Consider the following 25,295-nt stretch of genomic DNA (forward strand, 5'->3'; position numbering starts at 1 on the left):
TTCTCACATCGATAAGAAAAATTAACAGATGCATCTTCTTGTGAAATATACATGAAGCTGAATTTTATTTTGATGATATATCAGTGAGAAAACATTTAGTTATTTGTTGTCAATTTTTATTTTCTTCTCTTTGAAACAGATACCTCCCAATACAATCTTTTTCTCCAATTCCTGAAGCAATTCTGATATGCACTTTTTGGTATTCCACAAGCTCTCTCAAAGGTTCGGTTTTTATCTCCTTAATCGTCGCAAAAAGCCGTCCTCTCATGGGTCTTCTCAATCTTGGGAACAGAAAAAGTCACAGGGTGCCAAATCTGGTGGAAACGGTGGCTGAGACATAATTACGAATAAGCAATGACGAGTGAGCCGGTGCATTGTTTCGATACCAGAGCCATGAATTGTTTTTCCACAATACCGCACGTTTTCTTTGTATTGCTTTTGGCAAGCGGCGCATAAATTCGAGATAATACTTCTCATTGTGGAATTGGCCGCGGTGGTAGTGCGTCCGACTCACGATCGGAAGGTCGTGTGTTCGATTCCCGCTTCGACCAGATATTTTTCTCGAGAGAATTTATCTGGTTGAAGCTGGAATGATTCTGCAACCGTGTTAGGAATCACACGTTGAAAGGTAAGACCTCGTTAGTCCTTAGCTCGCACAAGTTTCTTAACTTCTGAGAGTTGTCGTTCGTATGGGGGCGACAGCTGATTAACGGAAAAACAGATTTTAAACAGATTTTTTTTTTTTAAACAGATTGACCGTACGACCATGTGGCAAGAACTCATGATACACTACGCCACGGTAATCGAACAAACTAGTGGGCAAAACCTTGACATTTCAACAAACTTGGCGAGCTTTTTTTGGTCTTGGATCTGCTGGGCTATTCCATTGGGACGATGGGACTCTGGTTTCGATGTCATAACTATGAACCCATTAGTCACTAGTTCTGACCCTCTTGAGCAAATCTGGATTTCCATTGATGTAATTCAACAATTCCTGAGCGATGCTTTTGCTATTTTTCAGCCAAAATTTAGCAATTCTAGAACGAACTTCGCTGGCACACGCTTCATGCTCAAACTGAAAAAAACTGAATGGTATGAGACAACCCATATGCTGACATCTTAAGCAACTTCTTTGATAGGGATTCGACGATCAAAATTCAGCAATTTCGAAACGAACTTCGCTGGCACACGCTTCAAGCCCAAAATGTTTAATAAATCCGATTCGACGGTTTACAAAACCGCGACAGGTGTTTCGCTATACGACAGCATTTTTGGCGTCACAACACCTTGTTTTACTTCACTTTCATCCATTCGACTCTTCCATAGTTTATTGCTTCCTGGGCTGCTCTGCTTTTGTTGTAAGTCCTCAGAAAGGTGAATTAGGGTTGAACTCGTACTTTGTTTTTGAAGCACTCAGTTGTCTTCCGCGAAGACCTCAGTACGGAAACAGCCACTACTGAACTCGTACAATATATTTATGACCAAATGGATGCCAATAAGTTAGTATATGGAATTTTCTTTGACTTATCCCGAGCCTTTGACACCCTAAACTATGAAATTTTAAAAATCAAGTTAAATTCTCTTGGAATACGTGGTCATATTAACGACTGGCTCATGTCATTCACAAGGGAAAGACAAATGGTAGTGAAAATTGATAACTATACCTCTGAAAAACATGAAATAGAACTTGGAACTCCTCAGGGGAGTGTTCTTGGATCCCTGTTGTTTCTGCTATATGTGAATGACCTTCCCAACTATATAAAGGAGGGAAGGCTATTCATGTATGCAGATGACAACGATTGTGGTCAGCGGACACACTCCTGAGGAAATAATTTCGAAAATCAGAAATGTCATTGAACAGTTCTCCCGATGGTGTTTGGCTAATCACCTATTGGTGAACATTTCAAAAACAAAAATAATGGAGTTCACAAAAAGACGAGTTGACACAATGGATGTGATGGAATTTGATGGTTACACTGTTAAATGTAGCCAACAAACTCTATTTTTAGGAACTGTTTTAGATTCAAACATTCAATGGAATGAACAAATTAACACAGTCTGTGGCAAGCTCAATAAATCATTTTATGCTATCCATGCCTTGAAAGACACTCTTGACAGACATTCACTCATGAGTGTTTACTTTGGCATGGTGTATTCTACACTTAGCTACAATATTATCTCTTGGGGTCAAGCCAACGAATGGGTGCGTGCTTTCAGGCAACAAAAGAGAATAATAAGATTAATATTCGACTTAGATTTTGGTGAGTCTTGTAGAGGAACTTTTAAAAGAAATAAAATTCTGACTACCACTTGCATTTACCTATTTAAAATACTTATATTCGTTCATAATAACAAAACAAAGCTTACATCGAATGCTCAAATACATCAGTATAGAACACGAAACAATCATCACTTATATCAATCAAAACTCAATCACACTTACTACAAAAAATCCCCAGAATGGGCGGGTGTTCACCTCTATAATTTATTGCCAAATCACCTAATGCAACTTTCACCAAAAAAGTTCAAGGTGGAATTGAAGAAATTTCTTTCGAATAGATGTTTTTATGATCTGAATGAGTATATGAACCATACATGAAAACTGATGAGTCTAATCTTTTAATATGATGTAACAATGTATTTTGTTTCTTGTGATATTTGCGTGATACAATTTTTATTTACTGTACAATATTTCTTATTCTATGTGACGAACCTATACATTGTACAAATGGCACAAAAAGGTAATATATTATCTATCTATCTATCTACATAGAAGCAACGGATTCAAAAATCACGTAGGGGCTTCCTTCAAAAATATGATAGAACTTACCGATACTTAGTGAAAAGCCATAATAACGTATTCATAAAACACACTTCAACGAGAGGCTTCTACTTAAAACTTCACAAAACAGCTCACATTGAAGTGTGTTTTTCAAATACGAATACAGCTTGCGTGAAACTAAAATATGCTTTAATTCTTCCATCACCTTCAGTAGTAATCTATTGGCTACACTTCAATTTTTCTATGTCAAATGTGCATACAGTTAGTTACTGAAAGGGACATTACTGACTGATTTTTTTTTCAGGTAATAAAAAATGCAGAGAGAACTGGGCCTCTCTAGATTACGAAAGGGCGTATAACATATTTTTGGATGCTATTTTATTGGTCATACCGTTACTAGTGTTAGCCGTAGCGTATTCATTGATAACAAAAACACTATGTAATGGGATGAGAACTGAGAAATACATGAGAGATAACAATGGTGAGTATTGACCTTTATCTATTCTTTATGTGCATCAGTTTCTAACTTTTCGTCAATAGCTGTGTATTATATTATTGTGTGGATTTTTTTTCATGAATTACTTCCTGCTACAGAATATTTTGACCACTTCTATCCTAAAGTATGGTTTTCTGAAAGCAAAGCCACTATCATCAACTTTTTTTTATGGGCTCGCATTGGATTATTTCAGTTTTGAATAAAACCAGATTTTACCTTTTCAATGATGTATCATAAGTTATCATTCTTTTTCGACAAATTGGGGATATTGAAAAAAATTTTTCCTTATCATAATAGGCTTTGACTTTGATGATTATAAATTTGTTACTGTACAAGTCATTGAATTTTTGGCGAAAAATGGCTTTCACGAATGAAGAGAAAGATATTATACAAATACGATAGAAATAGTATTAGGACATTGGAAATTTATTTAAAGTTGTATCCCGAAAGACGACAACCACATCGAACTACGTTCAAGTTATTAGATCAAAATTTCACCGAGTTTGAAAAGCCAATGAGAAAATACGTAGACAGAATCAACACCCAAAATTTGATAAATGAGGTGTGTATGCGATAAATCAGACATTGTGTCCTTTTCAATGAAAATAGAACTGTGAAAAAATGAAAATAATTATCTAAAATGAAGAGACAAAAGCAAATCACACCGAATACTCCCTCCTCCTCAATTTTCCGAACTCTAACAATGCTGTATTGAAGGTCCTCAATAGTTTTATATTTCCTCTGACCAGTGAACTGAAAAATAGAGTTTATCTGTTATCTGTTATCTGATTAACGAAAAAACAGATAACAGATAACAGATAACAGATAACAGATAAACTCTATTTTTCAGTTCACTCCAAAGGAATGTATCCATAACACTCAAGTCTGGAGACCTTGCTGGCCACCTCACCGGCCAATTATTCCTTATCCATTCATCACCAAACCTTTTAGTCAGGTAATTAGTCTGGTAGTATGCGGTGGACTACCATCATGTTGAAACCAGACTTTGTTATAGTTAGCCAAAGGTAGATCATCCAAATAATCTTCGAAAATCGACATCAAAAACTGGTGATAGGTTTCTCCATTCAGAATTCCGTCAAATAAATGAGGACCGAAAATTCTATCTTTGTGAATTCCTGCTCACACGTTAATACTGAATCCCACTTGAGGTCGAATTTCTCGGAACTGCTTAGGGTTTTTTATGTTCCATATGTGTTCGTTTTTTCGGTTGAATATCCCACAATTCGTAAAAGTGCTTTCATCTGCCAAAATTACATTTTCCAGGAAAATAGGAAAATCAGGTGTTTTTAACAGCCTATCAGCCTTTCGGGATCGTCCTTCAGAATCACATGGCATCGGTACAGAGCGATGACCGTCTGTTAACCTAACTTTGGGAAATATTAGTATTCATGTCCTGAAAATTGGCACTTCTTGTTAAACCATAAGTTGGAATCAACTTCTTCAACTCAAATATAACACTCTGTACATTTGCACATTTTTAAATGTCTGTCATGATTTCAATGTGAGTTTTTGTAGAACATCCTATACCAAAAACTAACCGTTCCCCAGATACTCATTTGTTTAATAGGTATTCGGCTCTCTAGTGATCCAGCATAAAATTTTAAAATTTGATAGAATACATAAATGAGCCTACCATTTCCGAAATGTCAACAAGGTGTTCGGAATCGATGACCTACTTCTGAAGATATAAATATAGGCCAAACCTCAGTTTGTAGTTTTGTATCTCAAAATAGTTTTGAAATTCCGAGATGATTTTGGCTCATTTTCAAAAAATATTTCAGCTTTTTATGGACAAATAAAACATGCACATATCTACCATAATACTAAGGACTACTATGGTTGATGAAGAGAGTTGATGAATGCCTGGAAATCAATGGAAAAGTCTTCGAACATATTTTGAAATAGTTATATTTTATGTAAAAAGATTATGCAATATTTTTGAATTTTCGCTGTTTTATATATCATTCAAAATGAACATTATTCATTCATCTGAATTTCTGTCTTCAAAAACACCATGACAATAAATTAATAGCTCTAATTAATTGCCTTATAACTGTTTGGAATGGAGGTTTCGTAGCCAGTAGCTTTATGATGGGCATGTTTCATTTTTTCATGAAAAACTTAAATATCTCGTGAACGGTTGATTTTTGATACAGAAAATTTGTCATGAAAATGAGTCAAAATCATCTTAGAATTGTAAAATATCCTGAAATTTAGGGTATTCTATTTGGAAAACTGAGTTTCAGTCTATTTTCAAATCTTCACAGTTAGTCATCAATTCCGAACTCCTTGTATAACATTTCGAAAGTGTTACTTCTACAAGACGATTAAATGGAGTATTTCGATGAATCAATGATAACTTATCCATGTATTCTCGAGTGCCGACTACCTAGTTTATTGGAGTAAGCAAATGCATTTGTCGAGAACTGTTCATTTTCAGTACAGGGTGTATTACATAAACTCACAGTCAATTTATGTCAAATATTAAAAACTTATTTTTGAAGATAAGTATTCGAGAGATATCCATCGACGACCACTTCTTTCAGGAAGCTGCAGAGCTTCCGAGAAATGATTCGACAAGCCATAGTTTGACCAGCAAACCCTCAAGCCACACACAGTCAAAGGCCTTAGAAATATCGAGCGCAATAACTCTTGGCTCTCCATGTTTTCCGATGGCGTTATTCTAAACATAGGTGAAATAGGATAGACGGTCGCCTGTGAGAATATAAAGGGTATTACGTTTGAATTGAGGAAGTTGGTATCAACTTCCGGTATAGATAGATAGATAGATAGATAGGTAGAAAGATCTGTTTGAATCTATTTCCTAACACGGTAAGCGTGTGATTCCTAACACGGATAGTTTATTGAATCACATTATGTGGAAAAAATTCATCTGTAGCAGGTCAAAACAATAACGTTTGAGCCATACAAAGATATGAACAACCAGAAAACATTTCAAATAGGTTACAAATAAAACCTGAAGTGTTGGGAAAACGTCATTATTTCCATTCAATAAAGCATATTAAAAACCTATTCTTGTCAGTTTTCAGGATACAAATCCTAATACTTCCCACAATACGTCTTATCGATAGTCATCACGATTTACCCTGTAGTGTGTAGTTTTCTTATGAGTGATACCTGATTCATGTATAATCTACACATTATATTAAATATTAGAGTCAATACCTGTAAATATACCATCTGTTGTGTTTACATATCTCCCGGTAGTTCAAGTAGTGATTATAAGCTACTATTTGAATTTCTAGAAGACCATATAGTACTTATAGAGAACACGTATATATTTGGTGATTTCAATATACCCAGCCTAACAGGTATTGACTCTAATATTAATATATCTAATGAAATAAACGAAGCTTTCCAAAATTTTATCGATTTTAATGGGTTTAAACTGTATAATGACATTACAAATTGTCAGGGCAAAACTTTAGACTTGGTAATTACCTCTGAAAATAATTATAAAAAGTGTGATGTTGAGAGGGATTGTATCCCCTTTGTTAAGGAAGACATGTATCATCCTGCTCTGGATATTAATATCACAGTTACATCCACCAAAAAAGTGAATGTACCAAATTTAGAGTCATTATTCAACTTTAAAAAGGCAGACTTTCTTAGGTTAAGCGGATTAATTAGGGACGCAGATTAGAAAAAAGTTATAGAGGAGAAAGCGGATGTAAACGTGGCTTTACATGAATTTTATAATATTTGGTATAAAATAGTAAATATTTGTGTGCCCAAATTTGTTGTCTGTACAAACTCAAAGAGTTTTCCCGTGTGATTTAATAAGGAAATTAAAGACTTATTGAGAGAAAAAGCGCGATATAGGAGGCTTAGATTAATATCTGATTTTCGTGATATAAATTATAGAGAAATAAGAAAAAAAAAGGACTCTGATTAAAATGGAAGAAAAAAAATATATGAAAAAATTAGAACATAATTTAGCAGTGGATGTAAAGAGTTTCTGGAGTCATATAAATAATAAACGAAGAAATTTCACAGAATGTAGTGAATTTGTATATAAAGGTAATCATATCACTGAGGACCAAATTACGAGTACTTTGTTTCGTCGGTGTATGCATCGGTAGGTGCATCATATAATTTGAATTTTGAACCGGATAATACTATGTGTAATGATGTTTTAATTGTGAATTCGATAACCGAAATAGATTTTAAAAAAGCACTAAAAAACTAAAACCTAAGAAAGCATCTGGAAGTGATGGCATTTCACCTTATGTACTTAAACCTTGCGGGGAATGGATGGAGACACCTCTACTACACATTTTTGATTTGATTATTTCAACAAAAACCTTTCTGACTGCTTGGAAAACAGCAATCGTTACTCCAATTTTCAAATCGGGTAATAAAATGGATATAGAAAACTTTAGGTCAATATCTATAATGTGTGCACCTCAAGATATTTGAACAAATTATTTTTATCCATTTATATGAATATGTTGAAAAATATATTATACCCCAACAGCATGGCTTTGTAGCGAATAAATCTATCAACACAAACTTGCTCACTTTCACAAATTACGCATATGAAACTTTGGAAGCCAAATCGCAACTTGATGTAATATATACAGATTTTCGAAAGGCATTTGACACAGTTGATCATGATGTACTCTTGTGTAAGCTGAGTAAGTTTGGGCTGTCATATAATCTTCTCAAACTGATAAGAAGTTATCTGCAACATAGATATCAAATGGTGAAATACAATGGCAATACATCTGGTAAATTTGAGGCCAACTCCGGAGTTCCCCAGGGCTCTAATTTGGGGCCCCTACTGTTCGTTCTCTTCATCAACGACTTACCATCAGTATTAAATTATACTGAGGGTGTTTTGTTCGCTGATGATTTTAAATTTCATGGGAGAATACAAACTGTTAGAGACTGTATATTATTGCAGAAAGATTCAAATAGCATTTTTGAATGGAGTATAAAAAATAAACTGTATTTTAATGTTCTAAAATGTAGTATTTTGTCTATTACGCGATTAAAAGAACCTGTTATGTTCGAGAACACAATTAATGAAAAGACCCTAAACCGGTGTTCTGAGGTAAAGGATTTGGGAATTACTTATGACCATCTACTGTCCTCTTCTACACATATTAAAAATATAGCTAAGTCTGCAAACCGACTGTTAGGTTATTTGATTAGACAATCATTTAATTTTACCAATATACATTCCCTCAAAATTTTGTATTATAGTTTAGTAAGGCCGAAACTAGAATTTGGTGCAATAATTTGACATGGAGAATACCAGACTACATTATCCTTGCTAGAAAAAATTCAAAACAAGTTTCTAAGATACCTGTATTATAAAAAGCATCATGTATATCCCGATTATAATCTGAGACATGAATTTAAAATTTTTACTTTGGAAGATCGAAGAGTGCTTAACATTTTGCTGTTTTTGTTTAAAATTATTTATAATAAGATTAATTCACCAACGTTACTTTCTTAACTGCGATTTAATGTGCCTCCAAGGAGAATGCGCTCTTCTGTCACATTTAATATCCCTGTTTTACATAGAACTACTAGAGCTCCTCTTGCAACCATGTGTCGACTAGCAAATTATTATAACACACTCATTGATCTGGATTGGTCAATAACTCAAAATATGTTTAGAAACATTATAATCAAACAAATTATTAATTTATCATCATAATGTTAACTTATTATAATCACTACTCAAATAGTTTTTCTTATTTGTTGAATTAAAACTAATATTGTAAGAAATCATAGTGTTAAGTTCACGTTTACTTTTATATTTCATTTATAACTTTTGTAAATTAATTTAAATTATTTGTAATATTATATATATATATATATATATATATATATATATATATATATATATATATATATATATATATTATTTATCCATGTAATAAGACCAGTAGGTCTGTTTGGATACAAATGAATAAATAAATAAATATCTATAAATTATTCATTATAAAATTGCTCTCTTCCTTCCCTGAGAGTTTTCCACATTTTTGGTATGAAGATGGAGAAGTAGGAGTCCAAAACATTCTTCATGAAAAACTATCAATATAGAATATCAAATGCATTTATAACATTTTTGTTCAATGGTGAGAAAGCAGCAATCTGAAAAGTTTTTTCAGCGATTCCCTTTTCAATTCTATCGATTGTTTCATTTTTATATTCTTGTATTTTAATCTCTCAAATATAAGGTATGAACCTTGTCATAGTTGTAACGGGATGGTTTGTATCAATCAAGTGGAAATCGAATAATTTTTCCCTACGTTATGTTACTCGTCGAAGCAGTGCACTCGTTTCGTATGAAACTCCTTGTTCTTCCGTGTAAATGCGAGACAGTCCAAATGGATACCGGGATTAAGTGGCCATAGCTCCAAGCTGTCACGCTGGACCGTCGGTTGTGAGAGAAAACATTTTCTCATTACGAATACGGGTTTTGTTTCGAAAAACTGTGTCGGTATGGTCGAGTTCAGGATATATGGGAGACACTAATCCTTTCTATCCGAAACGCATTTCAGACCATTTGTTTTCACGAAGTGGACTGGCAGAACTGTTTCGGAGAGAGAATGTTATCGCGATGTATTTGAATTGGCAAAGTCAAAAACTTTCCAAATCTACATTTTCAGTTTGACAGTGCATACTAACGTATAATACAGACATTTTCTACCTGTCTGCGATAAAGCAAAAAAGTTTATGATTTTTAACATGTATGTAGGGGTACGTATTAGTGGACTGTTGAGGTGAATATAATAAATAATGCGTCAAATAATTTGCCTCAAATTTTATTTGAAAAAATAAAATGAACTGCTCAAAGACATTTGAATTGTTGACAGTGGCATATGGTGATTGTACTCTGAGTCAGAAAAATGTTTACAATAAGTATAAGCTCTCCATAGAAGTTGAAGGAAATGTGAATGTCGCTCGCCCTGGACGCCCAAGCACATTAACAACCGATGAAAATGTTGAAAAAGTGAAGAAACCTGTTATAAAGACTCATCTTATCACTATAAGAGGAGTTGCTGAAAAAAAAATCGTCACACAAGCAACGCTCAGAAATTGTTGAATGAGGTTAACAGCGATCCAGATTTGCTTGAAAAGGTCATATCTAGTGAATCATGAGTAAATGGTTATAGTACACAGATGTGTGATACCTATATTTCCCTCTCCAAATTTTTATTCCTCTATTCTCTATTCACTTTTTCTCTATATATTACTCTCTCACTCCGTTCCCACTCTGAATTCTGTTGCCATGACGCCATCACAGCTGATCACAGAGACTCGTTCGTGATGAAGATGAAGATGATGATTAATTAAGCAATTAATTGATGGATGTAGCCGTTACTACGTGGTAGGAAATCATAATGAAGAAAAGAGAAATTAAACTTTTTTTTACCTTTTATTTGTAACTAACGTTACTGCAGTTTCATTCTATAAGGACATTTTCAATCTTATATATTGTATAAGTTTGAAAATATCCTTATATAGTAAAACGTTAGTTACAAATGAAAGTGTTAAAAAACATAGAAAGTTCCATTTCTCTTTCCTCTATTAATTAATCAATTGATTATACAAAATTAAAGTTTTTTGAGCATTTTTCAAAAATTATCTCATCATAAATACAAGTATTCTACTTGAGGAATCCAATTAATTGAGTGCAATGAATTAAAAAAAAATAAAAAAGAATATTGTTTTTGTCAGATCAAGCGAATCCCTCTAGATAATCGTCAGATTATTAGACAGCACATCTAAAACATAAAGATGAACCATATATATCTCAATCTGACGCGCTTGAGTATTTCAAAATAGCGAATTTTTTTTTGCACATTATAATAATGGCCGCGATCGAAATCGTCAGATTATTGAATCAGAGCTTTTTTTATTGCACTTAACACCCCCTTAGAAAAGCTGACGCGCTTGATTGAATTTTTTTTTTCACTTTTAAACCTTACGTACAACCACCCACATCATGCAAACGATCAGATTAACATACCAACATTATTAAAAATACGTAGGACATTGATGCTATCAATATCTGACGCGCTTGAGTATGTCCATGCGACAGTATTTTTTTACATATTCTAAAATCTATAGCCGCTTACCCACCGACGAAAAGGTATATATTATATAACATTTTTTTTTTCTTATCATCTAAGCTTTGCAACCTAATATGTCTCAATGACGCTCGAGTAAATCCCCATTTTGCATCGTGGGCTCCCTGCTATAATGTGCACAACACAATTTTCAATAATATTTATTGGTTTTCGATCGACTGAGGGTTTTGGGGAATTTTAGAATATCGAAGATATGTTGACCCGTTGTTCACCGTTTTGTCTCTGCAGGTCAACGAGATAAGGACTTTGTTTTCCTGCACTTCGTACTTTTTTTTTTGTTTGAAAGCTATCGGAGCAGATTATACCAGTAAAATTTGAAATGAAATTATTGTATAAAGACACGAAATAAAGAAAATTATTCTTGAAAAATAGTAACATATATTTTTACCCATATATTGACTCAACTTTATATAGACATGAGCGAAATATGAACATCACTCTTATTTGGAATAACGCAATCGAGAAAAATGGAGAGTCAAGAGCTGTTGCGCCTGTTATTTCTAAAGCCTTTGACCGTGTGTGGTATGAGGGTTTGCTGGCCGAACTTCGATGCTATGGCTTGTCGAATCATTTCTGTGTTTGGCACTGCAGCTTCCTGAAAGAGCGTTCCCTGTAAGTGGCCGTCGATGGATATCTCTCGAATACTTTTTCCATCAACGCAGGTGTTCCCGAGGGATCCGTATTGTCTCCAACCCTGTATTTATTGTATATCAACGACGAATTAGAAAAAACGAATTATTCAATATATTGCTTTACTGACGACAGCACATTTGTCTCGTCATTCCTTTTGAATTCCCGGATATCGGCGACGAAGGCATATTCTCACCGGCAGCAGAAGGTTGCATATCTTAATGAAGATCTAGAAGTGATTTTGAATTGGGTTAAAAGTTACTAGGTTCAATTCAATGCCGCAAAAACCGAACCGGATGTAATAATGTCATGTCAGACAATTCCGATTCCTGCTTCGATGAGTTTGTTATCTTGACACAATCATGTCGCTGAAATTGTGAAGGCTGCTTCTCAAAAGCTTGAATCACTATTCTGAACAAAAAAATTATACACAATTCAGCAACTTGTGATGCTTCATAAATCTCAGATCAGACCTTCTTCAGCCGCCTGACTGGTGACACGAACATTACTTACAACCTCGACTCTGGAAGATCAAAAAAGTTTGGAGATTTGTCTTTCTTTCATGAATACTCTCAAGTGACTTTGTACATTTGATCCAATCAAGAGCGATACATATTAAGGTGCATATTCATCAAAAAAGCGAGCACGAGCGAGCACGAGCGAGTATGAGCGAGCATTCGTGTATGTTTGCCCGTGTTCGCTCGTGTTTGCTCGACATATTGATGTCTCGTCCACACCAGAGCGAATATCTTCTAGTTCGTAGTACCGCCTTCTTCTCCATCTTTTCTGAACGCAACCAAGCATACGTTCACTCGCTCGCTAGCCCGTACTCACCAGACGATTATTGATGCAGAATGCTCGTTCGCTCTTGTTCGCTCGTGCTCGCTTTTTTGGTGAATACTTACGCACCTTTTGAAATACGCGACAAACTGTAGCTGCTCATCGTTTTGAGGTTCGACTCGGTTCACCTCGAACTTCACTGTTTGAGAACTCTTTCATTTGAAGAACTGCGTTTATGTAGAATGAACTTCCTAAAAACGTTTTTCAAATGGATTCGATGTGGATCGCTACTTTCGCATATGCACCGCTCTGGGAGCGCCCTAAGAATTTTCCTGTAGTGCTTGTGTTTAGTTTTTCAAAAAAAACTGGAGAAACATTTCCCAAAAGCGTTTACAACATCATGCGTGTCTGTTAATACACCAGTCACCATCCTTCAGGGATTCTACTGGTCCCCTTTCTATCACGTATGAAATTTCAAAACTGATTCAAATCGTCACTTATATCATATTCAGCCGATGATCTTTGTTTACGTACACTTTTTCAGCCTCGGATCTGAAATAATTAAATTAATATGAATAAAAACTTGTTTTATGTTGTCTGTAGTTGTTTATGAGCAAATTCTTTGTGTTGTATTTGCCTCATGGTATCATTTCACAACCTAGGGGGGTACGCGTATTGATTATTTTATGGGGGACAGATTTTTCAAAAATAATGAACAAATTACTTTCTATTAACAAGTTATCACCCGAAGACGATTGTGGATACCAACAATCTGAACTTCGTGAAGTACCTGTGTTTGAAATCTTTCAATTTTATATTTTTAATTTTCATTTCTTGTTAATAATTTTTTATTTTTTTCAGTTAATGTGAATAGTTTGATTTTTTATTTTATTTTGAGATTTTTTTGTTGTTGTTTGTATGTTATTTCATTGTGATTTCAGTTTTTTTGCATAAAAAAATTGTTTTTTCAGCTAATATTTTTGATTTTTTACAGATTCTCATAGGGATTTCAAATCAATTTATATCATATTAGACAATGGAAGTCCGAACTGATGATATGTACCACGAAACATTGTCAGCCACCTTCAAACAAAAATTACTTTCCAACTCATCAACACCGCTATTGACAGTGGTACACTCCAACACGTTATTTCATGATATTTACGAAATCAATTGATACATCAGTGGGTAATTAGCTTTCTCAAAGTTGTATGTACATTCACTAGAATCAAAACCAAAACTAGGAGTTTTGAAACTGATATTGGAAACTCAAGCAGCAATGAAGGGTGGGGACGATCTTCATCAACAAGAGATGTGAGATCTCTTTCAACATCACATTTAATATTCGTTAATACCTGTTAAATCTGTTCTGTTTTTCCGTCAACCAGCTGTCGCTCCCCTACGAGCGACAACTCTAGCTAGCTAAGCGAGCTAAGGACTAACTAGGTCTTACCTTTCAACGTGTGATTCCTAACACGGGTTGGACGATAGGAAGTCGAAATTGATCGTACAGCCTTTCGTTCGAACCACTGATTCGCACAGCGGTCGATTGAATGAGTAGAGCAAACCACCCACGTCAACCCACCAGGCTACCATTCCACCAGATCCAGAAATTTATTATTAATGTTTTTTTACTATTCATTTGCTTGAGATCCAAAACATTTACTGTCACTTTCATTATTATCTTTTGAATATAGCACCCTCTAGAGAATACAATGCCATAAAATGCCATACAAAAATTCAACCATGCCTTGCGTTCACGTAAGCTCTATAATGTATCTGCTAGTCTTGCTGATATCGTGTATACTTTGATGAGATCGGCTCATCTTTTCGTTGCCTCAGCAGACAAAATTATTGGAATTTTGATCATATCAAACAGGGTTATAAATCAAGCCAGGATCATCAACCACTCGTGAAAGTGTTTGCAAATCTCCCCAATCTTCACTTCTTCATTTCAAAAAACACTAAACAGTTTTACAAAAATGCGTTTAGTGAAGATCTCACAATAAAGTATTTCTTGAATACGTAAATTATGCATTTCCATAAAGTATCGGCCAATTCTATCATGCTTCTTCATTTCGAAAAGTATTATGGAGAGTTTTCATCTCTCATTCTCAAAATTATTCACCTTCGCTGTCAAAAAAGCTCAATGGAAATTCAGAATAGAATATTCTAAGGAGATGTATCATTTCATCATCATTACTTTTCGTTGAACATTTCGTTTTTTGAAATTCAACCCCTATCCAATCACCAATCCGTCAACTTTATATCGAATATAGATTCCCAGGGGTTAAATACTTTGGTCATCTTTTTCATCTTAACGTTGAAACTTTGCTGAAACCAACGCAATGAAAGTTAATGAGTGAAGTTTCAGGTTACAAAAATGTTTCCATCTTCCAATAATATTGGGAGGATGGAACTTCCATTCTCTGGCGTTAATAAAAACCTCTATCATCTTGAAATACTTCTCACGGTTGACACCCAACCCCAGACCCTAGTTCGTTCTGAGAATGGAGTTTGACTCCTTTGTGCTCAATTAGCTTTCAGAAAATAATAACTCCAAACTTCGTTTCTACTGGGAGTGCGTGAAATTGAGCTTACGAGTATAAAGGTGAGGAATAGACTACTCAGCTGAGTGACTTCGTTATCGAAGATCATTTTCATTCTAATTCAAACTTTGAGAGTGTTTATGATAAATGGGAATCGTCACTCAATCTGGAAAAAAAGTTACTGGTGGGAAAAGCATACAATTAGTCTCATAAATGTTATTGTGCGCCCCCTGAAACTAGTTAATCAGTCAAAATATCATATTTATACATTCAAAGTGAGCCCTTTCATGGTGAGATTTCCACTGAACATTTTAAAAAACCGCTATTCAATAAATTCTTGAATATGTTTGTTCGGACTAGTCAGTGAATTCCTTTGATTTAAAGTCGAAATAAACCAGGAAATAAACGTTCCAAATCCATATCTTCATCTTATAACTTTTCAAGAATTATTGTCCATGTAAGAATCTTTTTTTTTATGAACAAATCATCATCAATTATTTCAACATATTAAATGAATAAAATTTATTCAAAGCAATAACATTCTCTCCCTCGTGATGAAATAATCGTATTTGACATAATATTCAGGAAGTTTCAAAAAGTTCGGCCTGTCAGCATTCCTTTTTGTTAGCGATATTATCTTCTCTGGTACTTTCATCTAATAGTCTGCTCAACATAACCGCGGCTTGTAACTCCAATCTGGATATGGTCATCAGTTTCATAGTTGCCACTCTTGATTTAGCACTTGACGAAAAATAATTTGAATTTTTCATCGTATTCAAATCTCAGATAAACGACTGCTGAAAAAAGCTTTCTCAATGCTGTCACAAAAACTATGTTGTTCAACTTGTTTGATTTCTTACAGTCCGATACCATAGCATCTAGATAATCTCGTTTCATTGATTTTTGCCTAGGAGTTGTTTCCATCTTGTGTTCATTTCCGTAGATAACTCATCATCCTAGCCTATTCCAATCCTCCATAAGTTTGGCACGAAAACTTTGAATTTCACGACCATTGGAGACAGCAAACCTAACGGGTCAAATGCAGACGTGACCACTTTCAAAACATCTCATTTCGTGGGAATCTTGATGGTTCTGTTCAAGATTTCCGAGTCCAATTTCTGATGGTTCACCAAAAAAATAAAACTATCTGCTTGGGGATCCCACCCAATAATCTCTCCGGTTTTGAGTAAACAGTACTACTGTGAATTACTTTGACGAAGTAAACCAGGAATCAAAGATTACAAGTCGATATGTTCATTTTATAAATTTTCAAAAATTATCTTCTTTTTTTATAAATGAACCATGATCTATTATTTCAGCAAACTAACTGAACAAAATTGATTTAAAGAAACAACAGTGTTCTTCAACAGTATCACATTTCTCTGCATAATGAAGATTTAACACACCTTAGAAGTTATTGCATAGTGGAAGATGTGCTGTGGATCTGTGAACTGTTCAGTGACAGTCTCAAGAAAAAGTGTTATTTGAAAAGGTCATTGATTTTCTAATTATATTACACAACTTCTTACATATGGGCAGAAATGTCCTAGGCTTAAGAAAGAAGCCTGTTTTTTGTTGCAATTTGGATTTATTTATCAACGTACTCCCCATCAAGAGCCACACAATCATTCCGGTGCCGCTTTGATATTTCAATAAGAATGATAATAATAATTATCGCGTCCAATCGCTTTTCGAATCGGAAGGACGAAATCCCGGCCTTGCGGTTCGGACGATTGAACGGCGAGACAACACGCGTCTCGTATCCAATGTGTGATGGATTATAGGGCGTCCAATAGGCCTTTCACGCCCGCAGTGCGGCGGATAGCTGCCAATCTACGACGTATCCATCACACTTTAGGCCAAGGCGTGCTGCTGACCACCAAACAGCACTGCCTTGATAGGATACGAATGCTAGTGGTTGCTAAGAAGTCACTAGTGAGGCGAGCGAGAAGTATCGCGGAAAACCTTAGGTTCCGCGAGAAACCTTCTCGTTTATTCCAGGAGCCTCTACGTGTTGTGAATAATCCGCCGACCGCTGAACAGGTGGAATCCTTCTGGAAGGATATCTATGAACACCCGCAGCCACTCAACTTAGACACTCCAGCCCTAGCGCAGTTCGAAGCTTTCAACAGAGAGTTTCGACAGCCTGAGCTCAATGAACTGCGCAACCCGATAACCCCGGATGACGTTCGAAGGGCCCTTGTTGGTTCCAAGAACTTTGCTGCTCCAGGTCCGGATGGGCTGAACACTTATTGGTGGAAAAAACTACCAAGTACCCACCGCCATCTGGCCAGAGTTTTCAACTCATGGCTGGACGGAGAGCAGCCGATTCCGAATTGGTTTGTCGAGGGGCGGACCGTTCTTATCCCCAAAAGCGAAGATTTGTCGATTCCTAAGAATTACAGACCGATAACATGCTTGAATTCGTGTTATAAGTTGTTTACAAGCATCTTATACACACGAATACTCACCGCAGTTGACCGAGTGTTCGAACGGATATATGAGCAGAGAGGGTTGAAGAGAGGAGTCGCTGGATGTAAAGAGAACCCGCTCATCGTTAGATGTGTAACGCAGGACTCGATACAATACAAGCGTAACCTACTCTCTATGGCCTGGATTGATTACCGTAAGGCATTTGATAAAATTTCGCATGAGCTCATCTTGCATTTGCTCAGATGCCTTGCGGTACCCGACAACATAGTGAGATGCATTGAACAACTGATACCACTTTGGCGAACTCGCTTCACCATAACATCACATCTGGTCAAGCAAGAGTCCAAACAGGGTGGGTCACTTTCAGAAGGGGTGTTTTTCAGGGTGATTCCCTCAGTTCCCTTCTCTTCTGCATCTCACTATTGCCATTATCCGTTGCGCTCAGGAATACTGGAGGGTATAACTGTGGCACCCCCGGAAACCAAAGGCACAAGGTCACCCATCTGTTTTATATGGATGATCTTAAACTTTATGCCTCTGGAGAGAAGGATCTCCATCAATCCTTGAGGGTGGTGGAAGAGTACACGCATGCTATCGGTATGAAATTCGGGATAGACAAATGTGCAATGGTCCATCTCAAAAGAGGACGATGCGGGGACTACGGAGAGGATATGCGGCTCGTAGATGGAAGCATCCTACACCATCTGGATGCCGGAGAGACGTATACTTACCTCGGGGTGGAACAACGCCACTCACAAGAGGTAACAGCAGTGAAAAACTCTCTCCGCGGCAGATCTGGCCATCGGAACTGTCGGGGAAGAACAAAGTTGCTGCAACAAATATGCTTTCCGTTCCAATCTTACACTACTTGTTTGGAGTAGTAAAGTGGACTCGGGAGGAGCTGTATCAACTCAACATAAAGACTCAAAAAATTATGCATCTCTATAGAAGTTTGCATCCCAAATCGTCTGTTCCACGGTTGTACTTCCCCCGACAACAGGGAGTCCGTGGACTATTGCGTTTGGAGTGTCTACATAACAGAATGGTACTGGATACAGCCTGTAAAGTCGTCAGGAGTTCGGATCCCCTTCTCTGCATGGTCCGTGACCATGAGAGAACAGGAATTGGAGCATTTCTCCTCAGGGCAGCTTCTCGAGCAGCTGATGAACTCGGTATAGTTTTCGACTCTGAACGAGGTGATATATATATATATATATATATATATATATATATATATATATATATATATATATATATACATATATGTATATATATATATATATATATATATATATATATATATATATACAAAGAGAGATTTTATCGAGTGGGTATGATATAAAAATCAAAAATGAAACAATTAGTGGACACCACACTCCAAAAGTGGGGCAAACCGCGGACACGTGTTTCTGGCTATTGGCCTCATCAGCGCGGTGTAGCCAAGTGTAAAGATGGGCAACACTTGTTTGCCGAAAGCAGGAAATAACACATATATAATATATATATATATATATATATATATATATATATATATATATATATATATATATATATATATATATATATATATATATAGGCAACAATTGGTTGACAACTTCTATTCATCGATAATACCATGTCACTCAATACCCATCATTCTTATTTATATATAAATATATATACAGATAGATATTTTATCGAGTGTGTATGATACAAATCAAAAATGAAACAATTAGTGGACACACCACTCCAAAAGGGGGACAAACCGCGGACACGTGTGAATAACGTATGTGAATAACCAAGAAAAGTGGTAACTAGAAATAACTGCTCAAATGCGAGCGAGATATTCACCACCTATTGGTGTGACAGCCAAGTCAACTTGCAAAGTTTTTTTATCTTACATAAAAAATATTTTTCTAAGTATGTTACTTCTAAAGCCTACAAGATTATGTGTAGAAAATTTCATGATAATCTGTTCAGTAGTTTTCGTGTGAAACCGTAACGAACAAACTTACATTCGCATTTATAATATTAGTGAGGATAGTAGGGATTGGACAATGGAAATCCAAACTGATGAAATGTAAGTTATAATTGAGTATTTTGAAGTTTCTGATGAACTCACTCTGAACTAATTATAGGCACATTTTCTGTTATTCCTCAATACTTTGCACTGTAACACATGAACCCATTCAAACATAAACATTTTAGGAATAGATGAAAATACGTTAGTAAATAAACCAAATATTCGTATATTCATGTCATCTCACAATACCTACTTCTTTGTGCGACATACTCGTCGCACAAAGAAGTAGGAAGTAGCTTACTTCTGCGGAGACACCAGGATAAGCCAATGCATGGGGTCTTCTTCAATAACATTGGAGACCTTGGCTTATCAAAGCGCCTGACGTTCGCTTTTCTCAGGTCGACTGGGCTGAAGTCGGAAACTGAGGGGTTCATCATGGCTTGCTAGGATGGTGTCTTCAACACCTTAGTCTACCGCAGTCGCGTGATGGGTATAGAGGTTCCTGACACAAGGTGTAGAGCCTGCCGCGAGGCGCCCGAAACCCTAATGCACTTGCATGTACAGCAAATGCATTCTCGCCCTATATTCATCGACATAACGTGGCCCTAAGAGTGCTATATTACCATCTACGGCCCTCTTACGATATTGACGAGACACCGGTGTTACCCTACGCTCCGGGGGATATTGAATCTGTTGTGGGGAACGAAAAGTGCCGAATTTATTGGAACTATTCGTTCCCTACCCTCAGGCTCATACAAGCTAATAAGCCTGATGTAGTCCTTCTCGACCACCAGAGCAAAACGATATTTGTCGTGGAGTTTTCAGCTCCCGGCGAGACGAATATCGTGAGAAAAGAGGAGAAAAAACGGATAAAATATCGAGATTTTCTTTTCGAATTCCGCAGACTCTATCCAGATCACTCTGTCAAGATGGTTGTTCTGATTATTGGAGTCCTTGGTGGAATGATGTCCTCTCTACTCTCGAATCTCAAAATCATAGCGGCTTGCCGCACTAAGTCAGACATCTTAGCCGCACAGATGCAGAAGACTGTCATTCTTTGCTCACTGCGCTTGCTCAGGGCACATGATTCTCGGACCCAATGATCACTCACCCCACGGTGTGGGGAGTGGTCATTGGTTGATAATGCTGGCGCGCCCTCCCGAATGTATCGGGGCTTCGGGGGATAGGACCTGACCAGCGCAACTACGGTGAAAAAAAAAATAATAATAATACCTTTTTTTCAGAACGATTTATTTTCTGCCTCGAATAGGCCTCAGTATCAACAATAAACTCTTCATAATTCATTACCGTTGAGCATTTCTTTGTGGTCTGCGAATAACCAGTAGACACTGGGAGCCAAATATGGCAAATACGGTGGATGTAGTTTTGCCATTAAACGCCACATTAACGCTATATAATGTTCACTGTTGATGATATTTCCCTTCCCAAGCTAGTCGATGAATATTACACAACGCACATCCCAAAATGTCAAGGCCATAACCTTTCCAACCGATTGTTGCTCTCCACAGGTGCTCACCACTCAGATGACAATCGTTTTTATTCCGAAGTGAAGTCAAGAATCCATGTTTCATTTATTGTCACATATCGACGCAAAAATTGCTGTGTTTTATATTTAAACATGGCCAAACACTGCTCAGAATCATCAAGACGTTCTTGTTTTTGGTCAACAGTGAGCTCGAGCGGCACCCACTTTGAACAGAGCTTTCTCATAGTCGAATGCGCGTGCAATATAAAGCCAACACGTTCTTTCGATGTCTTTACAATGTCAGCGAACCTACGCAACTTCACTTTTCGATCATTCGAAACGATTTTGTGGATTTTTTCAATGTTTTCTGGTGTTACTGTCTCATTTGGATGTCCACTGCGTTATGCATCATTTTTGTCTCTAACGATCACGTTCGAAGTCAGCAAACCTACGTTTAATTGTTATTCCTGGTGGTTTCCCATCAAGAAGTCCTGTAAAATAAATAAATATAGTTTAAAAAACTCAAAAACACGCTCTTGAAGAACATCGAACTGAAAAGTTAAGAATATTTTTTGAATAAGTTTTAAACAATAACGAAAGAAAAATACTAGTATTACTAGTACAATAATACTATTATTTTTGTTCGTTATTGTTTTAAGCTCATTTAAAAAAAAAATTTTTAACTTTTCAGTTCGATGTTTTTCAAATGCGTGTTTTTCAGTCTTTTTAAACTATATTTATTTTATCTAAACTTTGGGATTAATCAACCGTATATTATTCAGAAAAATGACGATGATATTTTCCGATTCCGGAGAGGGAGCCTGAAAATCAGCTACAAAGCCCAAGGCAACAGGTGCGCCAAGGAGGGTTACGAATGAGGGAGCAGGCACGCGTGTTGATGAAAAAAAGACTTCTTTCAAATGAAGAAATACGTGTAAAGTGAGTTCGAATTATATCAAGGAGGTTACGTACAGCGCCATCTGCCCGCGAATAGATCAAGCAATACGGTCGATATATCACTAGTTCGGACTTCCATTGTCTAATATATAAAATGATTTGAAATTCCTGAAACAACTAAAAAAAGAAGAATTGAAAATGAATAGGTAGCTGAAGATAACAATTATATTAAGCAAAAAATAACTTGAAATGAAATAATAGTGAAATAAATTATAAGTAAAAATAGAACGATTGAACAAAACATAAAAATAAATAAGTAAAAATGAAAATAAAGTGAAAATAACATTCACTTCTTCCCGCTTTCCATTTTTTTCCTCTTCACTGGTTCAGTGGGAGATGACCGTTTGACGGGAGTTGGCCATTTTTCGCTTGATGATGAATATAGGATTTTCCGCACTCACAGGGTATCCGGTAAATGCAATTCTTTGAATCGCAGTCCGCGTTCGGTGGTCTGGTTTTCGTGAGGGTGCTACGGATAGTGTTATCGGAATTGAAGCAGGTTCTGATGTTGTACTTGGAACCAATTCTTCTTATCCTCTCCGATAATCCTGTGATGTAGGGTAGTGCAAGCACTGGTTATGACGGCTTCTCTTCCTTGCTTCTCTTCTCTCCTTGCTTCTCTTCCTGCTGTCTTTTAGCCAAAGTCTTTTCTACCAACGCTTTGGAGTAGCCATTCCGTTGAAGATCATTTTTGATGATGTCTAGTTCCTTCTCGCGGACTGCGATTCCAAAAATTGCATTTACCGGATACCCTGTGAGTGCGGAAAATCCTATATTGGTGAAACTAAGAGGCCATTGATTGTTCGCATTGCCGAGCACAAGAAACACATACATCGAGGGGGAACCAGTAAATAAGGAATATCAGAGCCATGTTTGGACCCATCAACAAAACATTGAGTGGTCCCAAGCTGAGATCATACACAGAGAGGAACATTGGTTTAGGAGAAAATTCAAGGAAGCCGCATACATGTTGTCTAACAACGTATTCAGCCAAACTAGCGTAGAGATACGCAACAAATGGAAACCCATCATCAAGCGAAAAATGGCCAATTCCCGCCAAACGGTCATCTCCCACTAAACCAGTCAAGCGGAAAAAATGGAAAGCGGGAATGAGTGAAAGTACTCGAACGACCCATAAATAGTCATCTCTCGGAGGAATCAGTCCAGTCATCACCCGAAGAAGATTGTAGATACTAACAATCGAAACGTCGTGAACTAACGTTACTTGGAATCTCTTAACTTTTTATTTTCATTTTCATTTTTATTTCTTTATTTTTATTTTTTGTTCAATCGTTCTATTTTTACTTGTATTTTATTTCACTATTATTTCATTTCAGGTTATTTTTTACTTAATATAATTGTTATTTTCAGCTATTCATTTTTAATTCATCCTGAAATATTGTCAATAACCATCAAACAAATACTGTCGATAATTCTGTCAAATATAGATCCTGAGAATCAGAGTTACAAACAAACATACATACATACAGGTGAAGCTAATATAAAGCGTGTAAAAACGAAATTCTGTTTTATCTGTTGTATTGAGAATAACAAAGGTAGTGTCACTCTTAGCACAATCACTCACAAACTTATGAGTAGAATATCATGAAATTTCACTTTCACTTTCTTTTAAAGGTTAGTACTAACTGAAAAAGCGGTGAATGCAATAGGACTAACGCCATCTATATATGTTAAGCACGAAACTTTTCTGCCCATGTAGTACATCTCTATATATTTTTGTATATGTATGTCAGCATGTCTCTTTGTCGATTATTTTCGTTCTTTTTGAAACATGTGTTAGTGATGGTTGAAGAAATATGACCCAACAATATGAATACATGCATTGCAAGTTAAATGAAACCTTGTAATAACCATCATCTGTGATCTGTCAAAATGGTTGATAACCTGAGTACAAATATACTGAATTTCTTCTTGTGCCAGTTTTGTATTCTCTATGTTGAAGTCATATCACTTAGTTTTTTTATTCCGAAGAAACAAATACATTTTCAAAAGTTACAGTTTATGACTTGTTGATTGCTGAGAATATTTCTTCCAATGAACTTAATGAAATTAACTTATCCGTGGTTCTGAGCATGCAATGTTTTTAAATATATTTGTTGCACACGGCACAAATCAATGTACTTCAAAAGTAGATATGAGTTAGACAGTTACTACTACATGAGATATTTATTTTCGACACAGTAATCCGTGATCCGTGTTCTGACTTCAAAGAAAAATAAATATTTCACAAATATTAATTGAGGCACTAATAATTTTCGACATTCACTACTTGACCCTTTTGTAACTCTCAAAATGGCAAACACCTCGATAACGCCAAAATAATAAATTTTGATCACCGGTTCATTCGCCAAATTACAGCCATTCTTCACGTTAAAAGCAATTTCGGTATAATGACCAATGGATCAGGATAATGCACAATGCCATGACATAAATAAAGAACCATATTGAAATCTTCGACAACTCGTATGAAAAAAAACTCACCATCATTATTGAAGAATTTGTCATCTTTGATATTGTTTTTAATTAAACGGATTTAGGTTTGATCAGTCTTTCAGCGATCATTTTTGTTTTTGTGCATTGGTTTGTCAATTTTGAGATTTCAATAATGTAGATTTTTTGTTAATATATGGTATGGTTTAACGACTTGATAAATAATTGATATAGTGTATAATATTATCCAATGTGCGAGAAATGTGATACTCGAGAAGAAATAAGGTATGTCGTAAATCATTCGAAAAAGTAATGGTCATTTCTCGCGAGTAGAATACTATACTTATTCTATGACCTAAAACATGGACAATCCAAAATAATATTTATTTGTGAAGAATATCCCGATTGAAGAAATATGACTGAATTCCATAACAAAAAATCTAAAGGAACATTTAGAAATATTTTCTATTTTCATTGTTTCAAAGTTTCAAATAATTTTAATATTGTGGTGCTACGAAAAGTAGCATAGATAAGAGGTTTGGATTTCAAAACACCAGCTTCTAACAACTACACCAA

The 25,295-nt window shown here is 35.9% G+C and overlaps 1 protein-coding gene across 1 annotated transcript in view; it reads left to right on the forward strand.

Annotated features, from left to right (window-relative positions):
- The window catches only part of LOC111507595 (cholecystokinin receptor), a 324,837-nt gene that overhangs the window by 292,660 nt on the left and 6,882 nt on the right, over nt 1-25,295 (forward strand). Inside the window, exon 4 of the mRNA XM_074181685.1 lies at nt 3,087-3,263. Coding sequence (XP_074037786.1) covers nt 3,087-3,263 — 177 coding nt within the window. The remainder of the gene's footprint in view (nt 1-3,086; nt 3,264-25,295) is intronic.

The sequence above is a fragment of the Leptinotarsa decemlineata genome, unplaced genomic scaffold (assembly GCF_025532065.1).
Source record: "Leptinotarsa decemlineata unplaced genomic scaffold, Ldec_3_MD MMD2_tig00026314_RagTag_RagTag, whole genome shotgun sequence".
Lineage (NCBI taxonomy): Eukaryota > Metazoa > Arthropoda > Insecta > Coleoptera > Chrysomelidae > Leptinotarsa > Leptinotarsa decemlineata.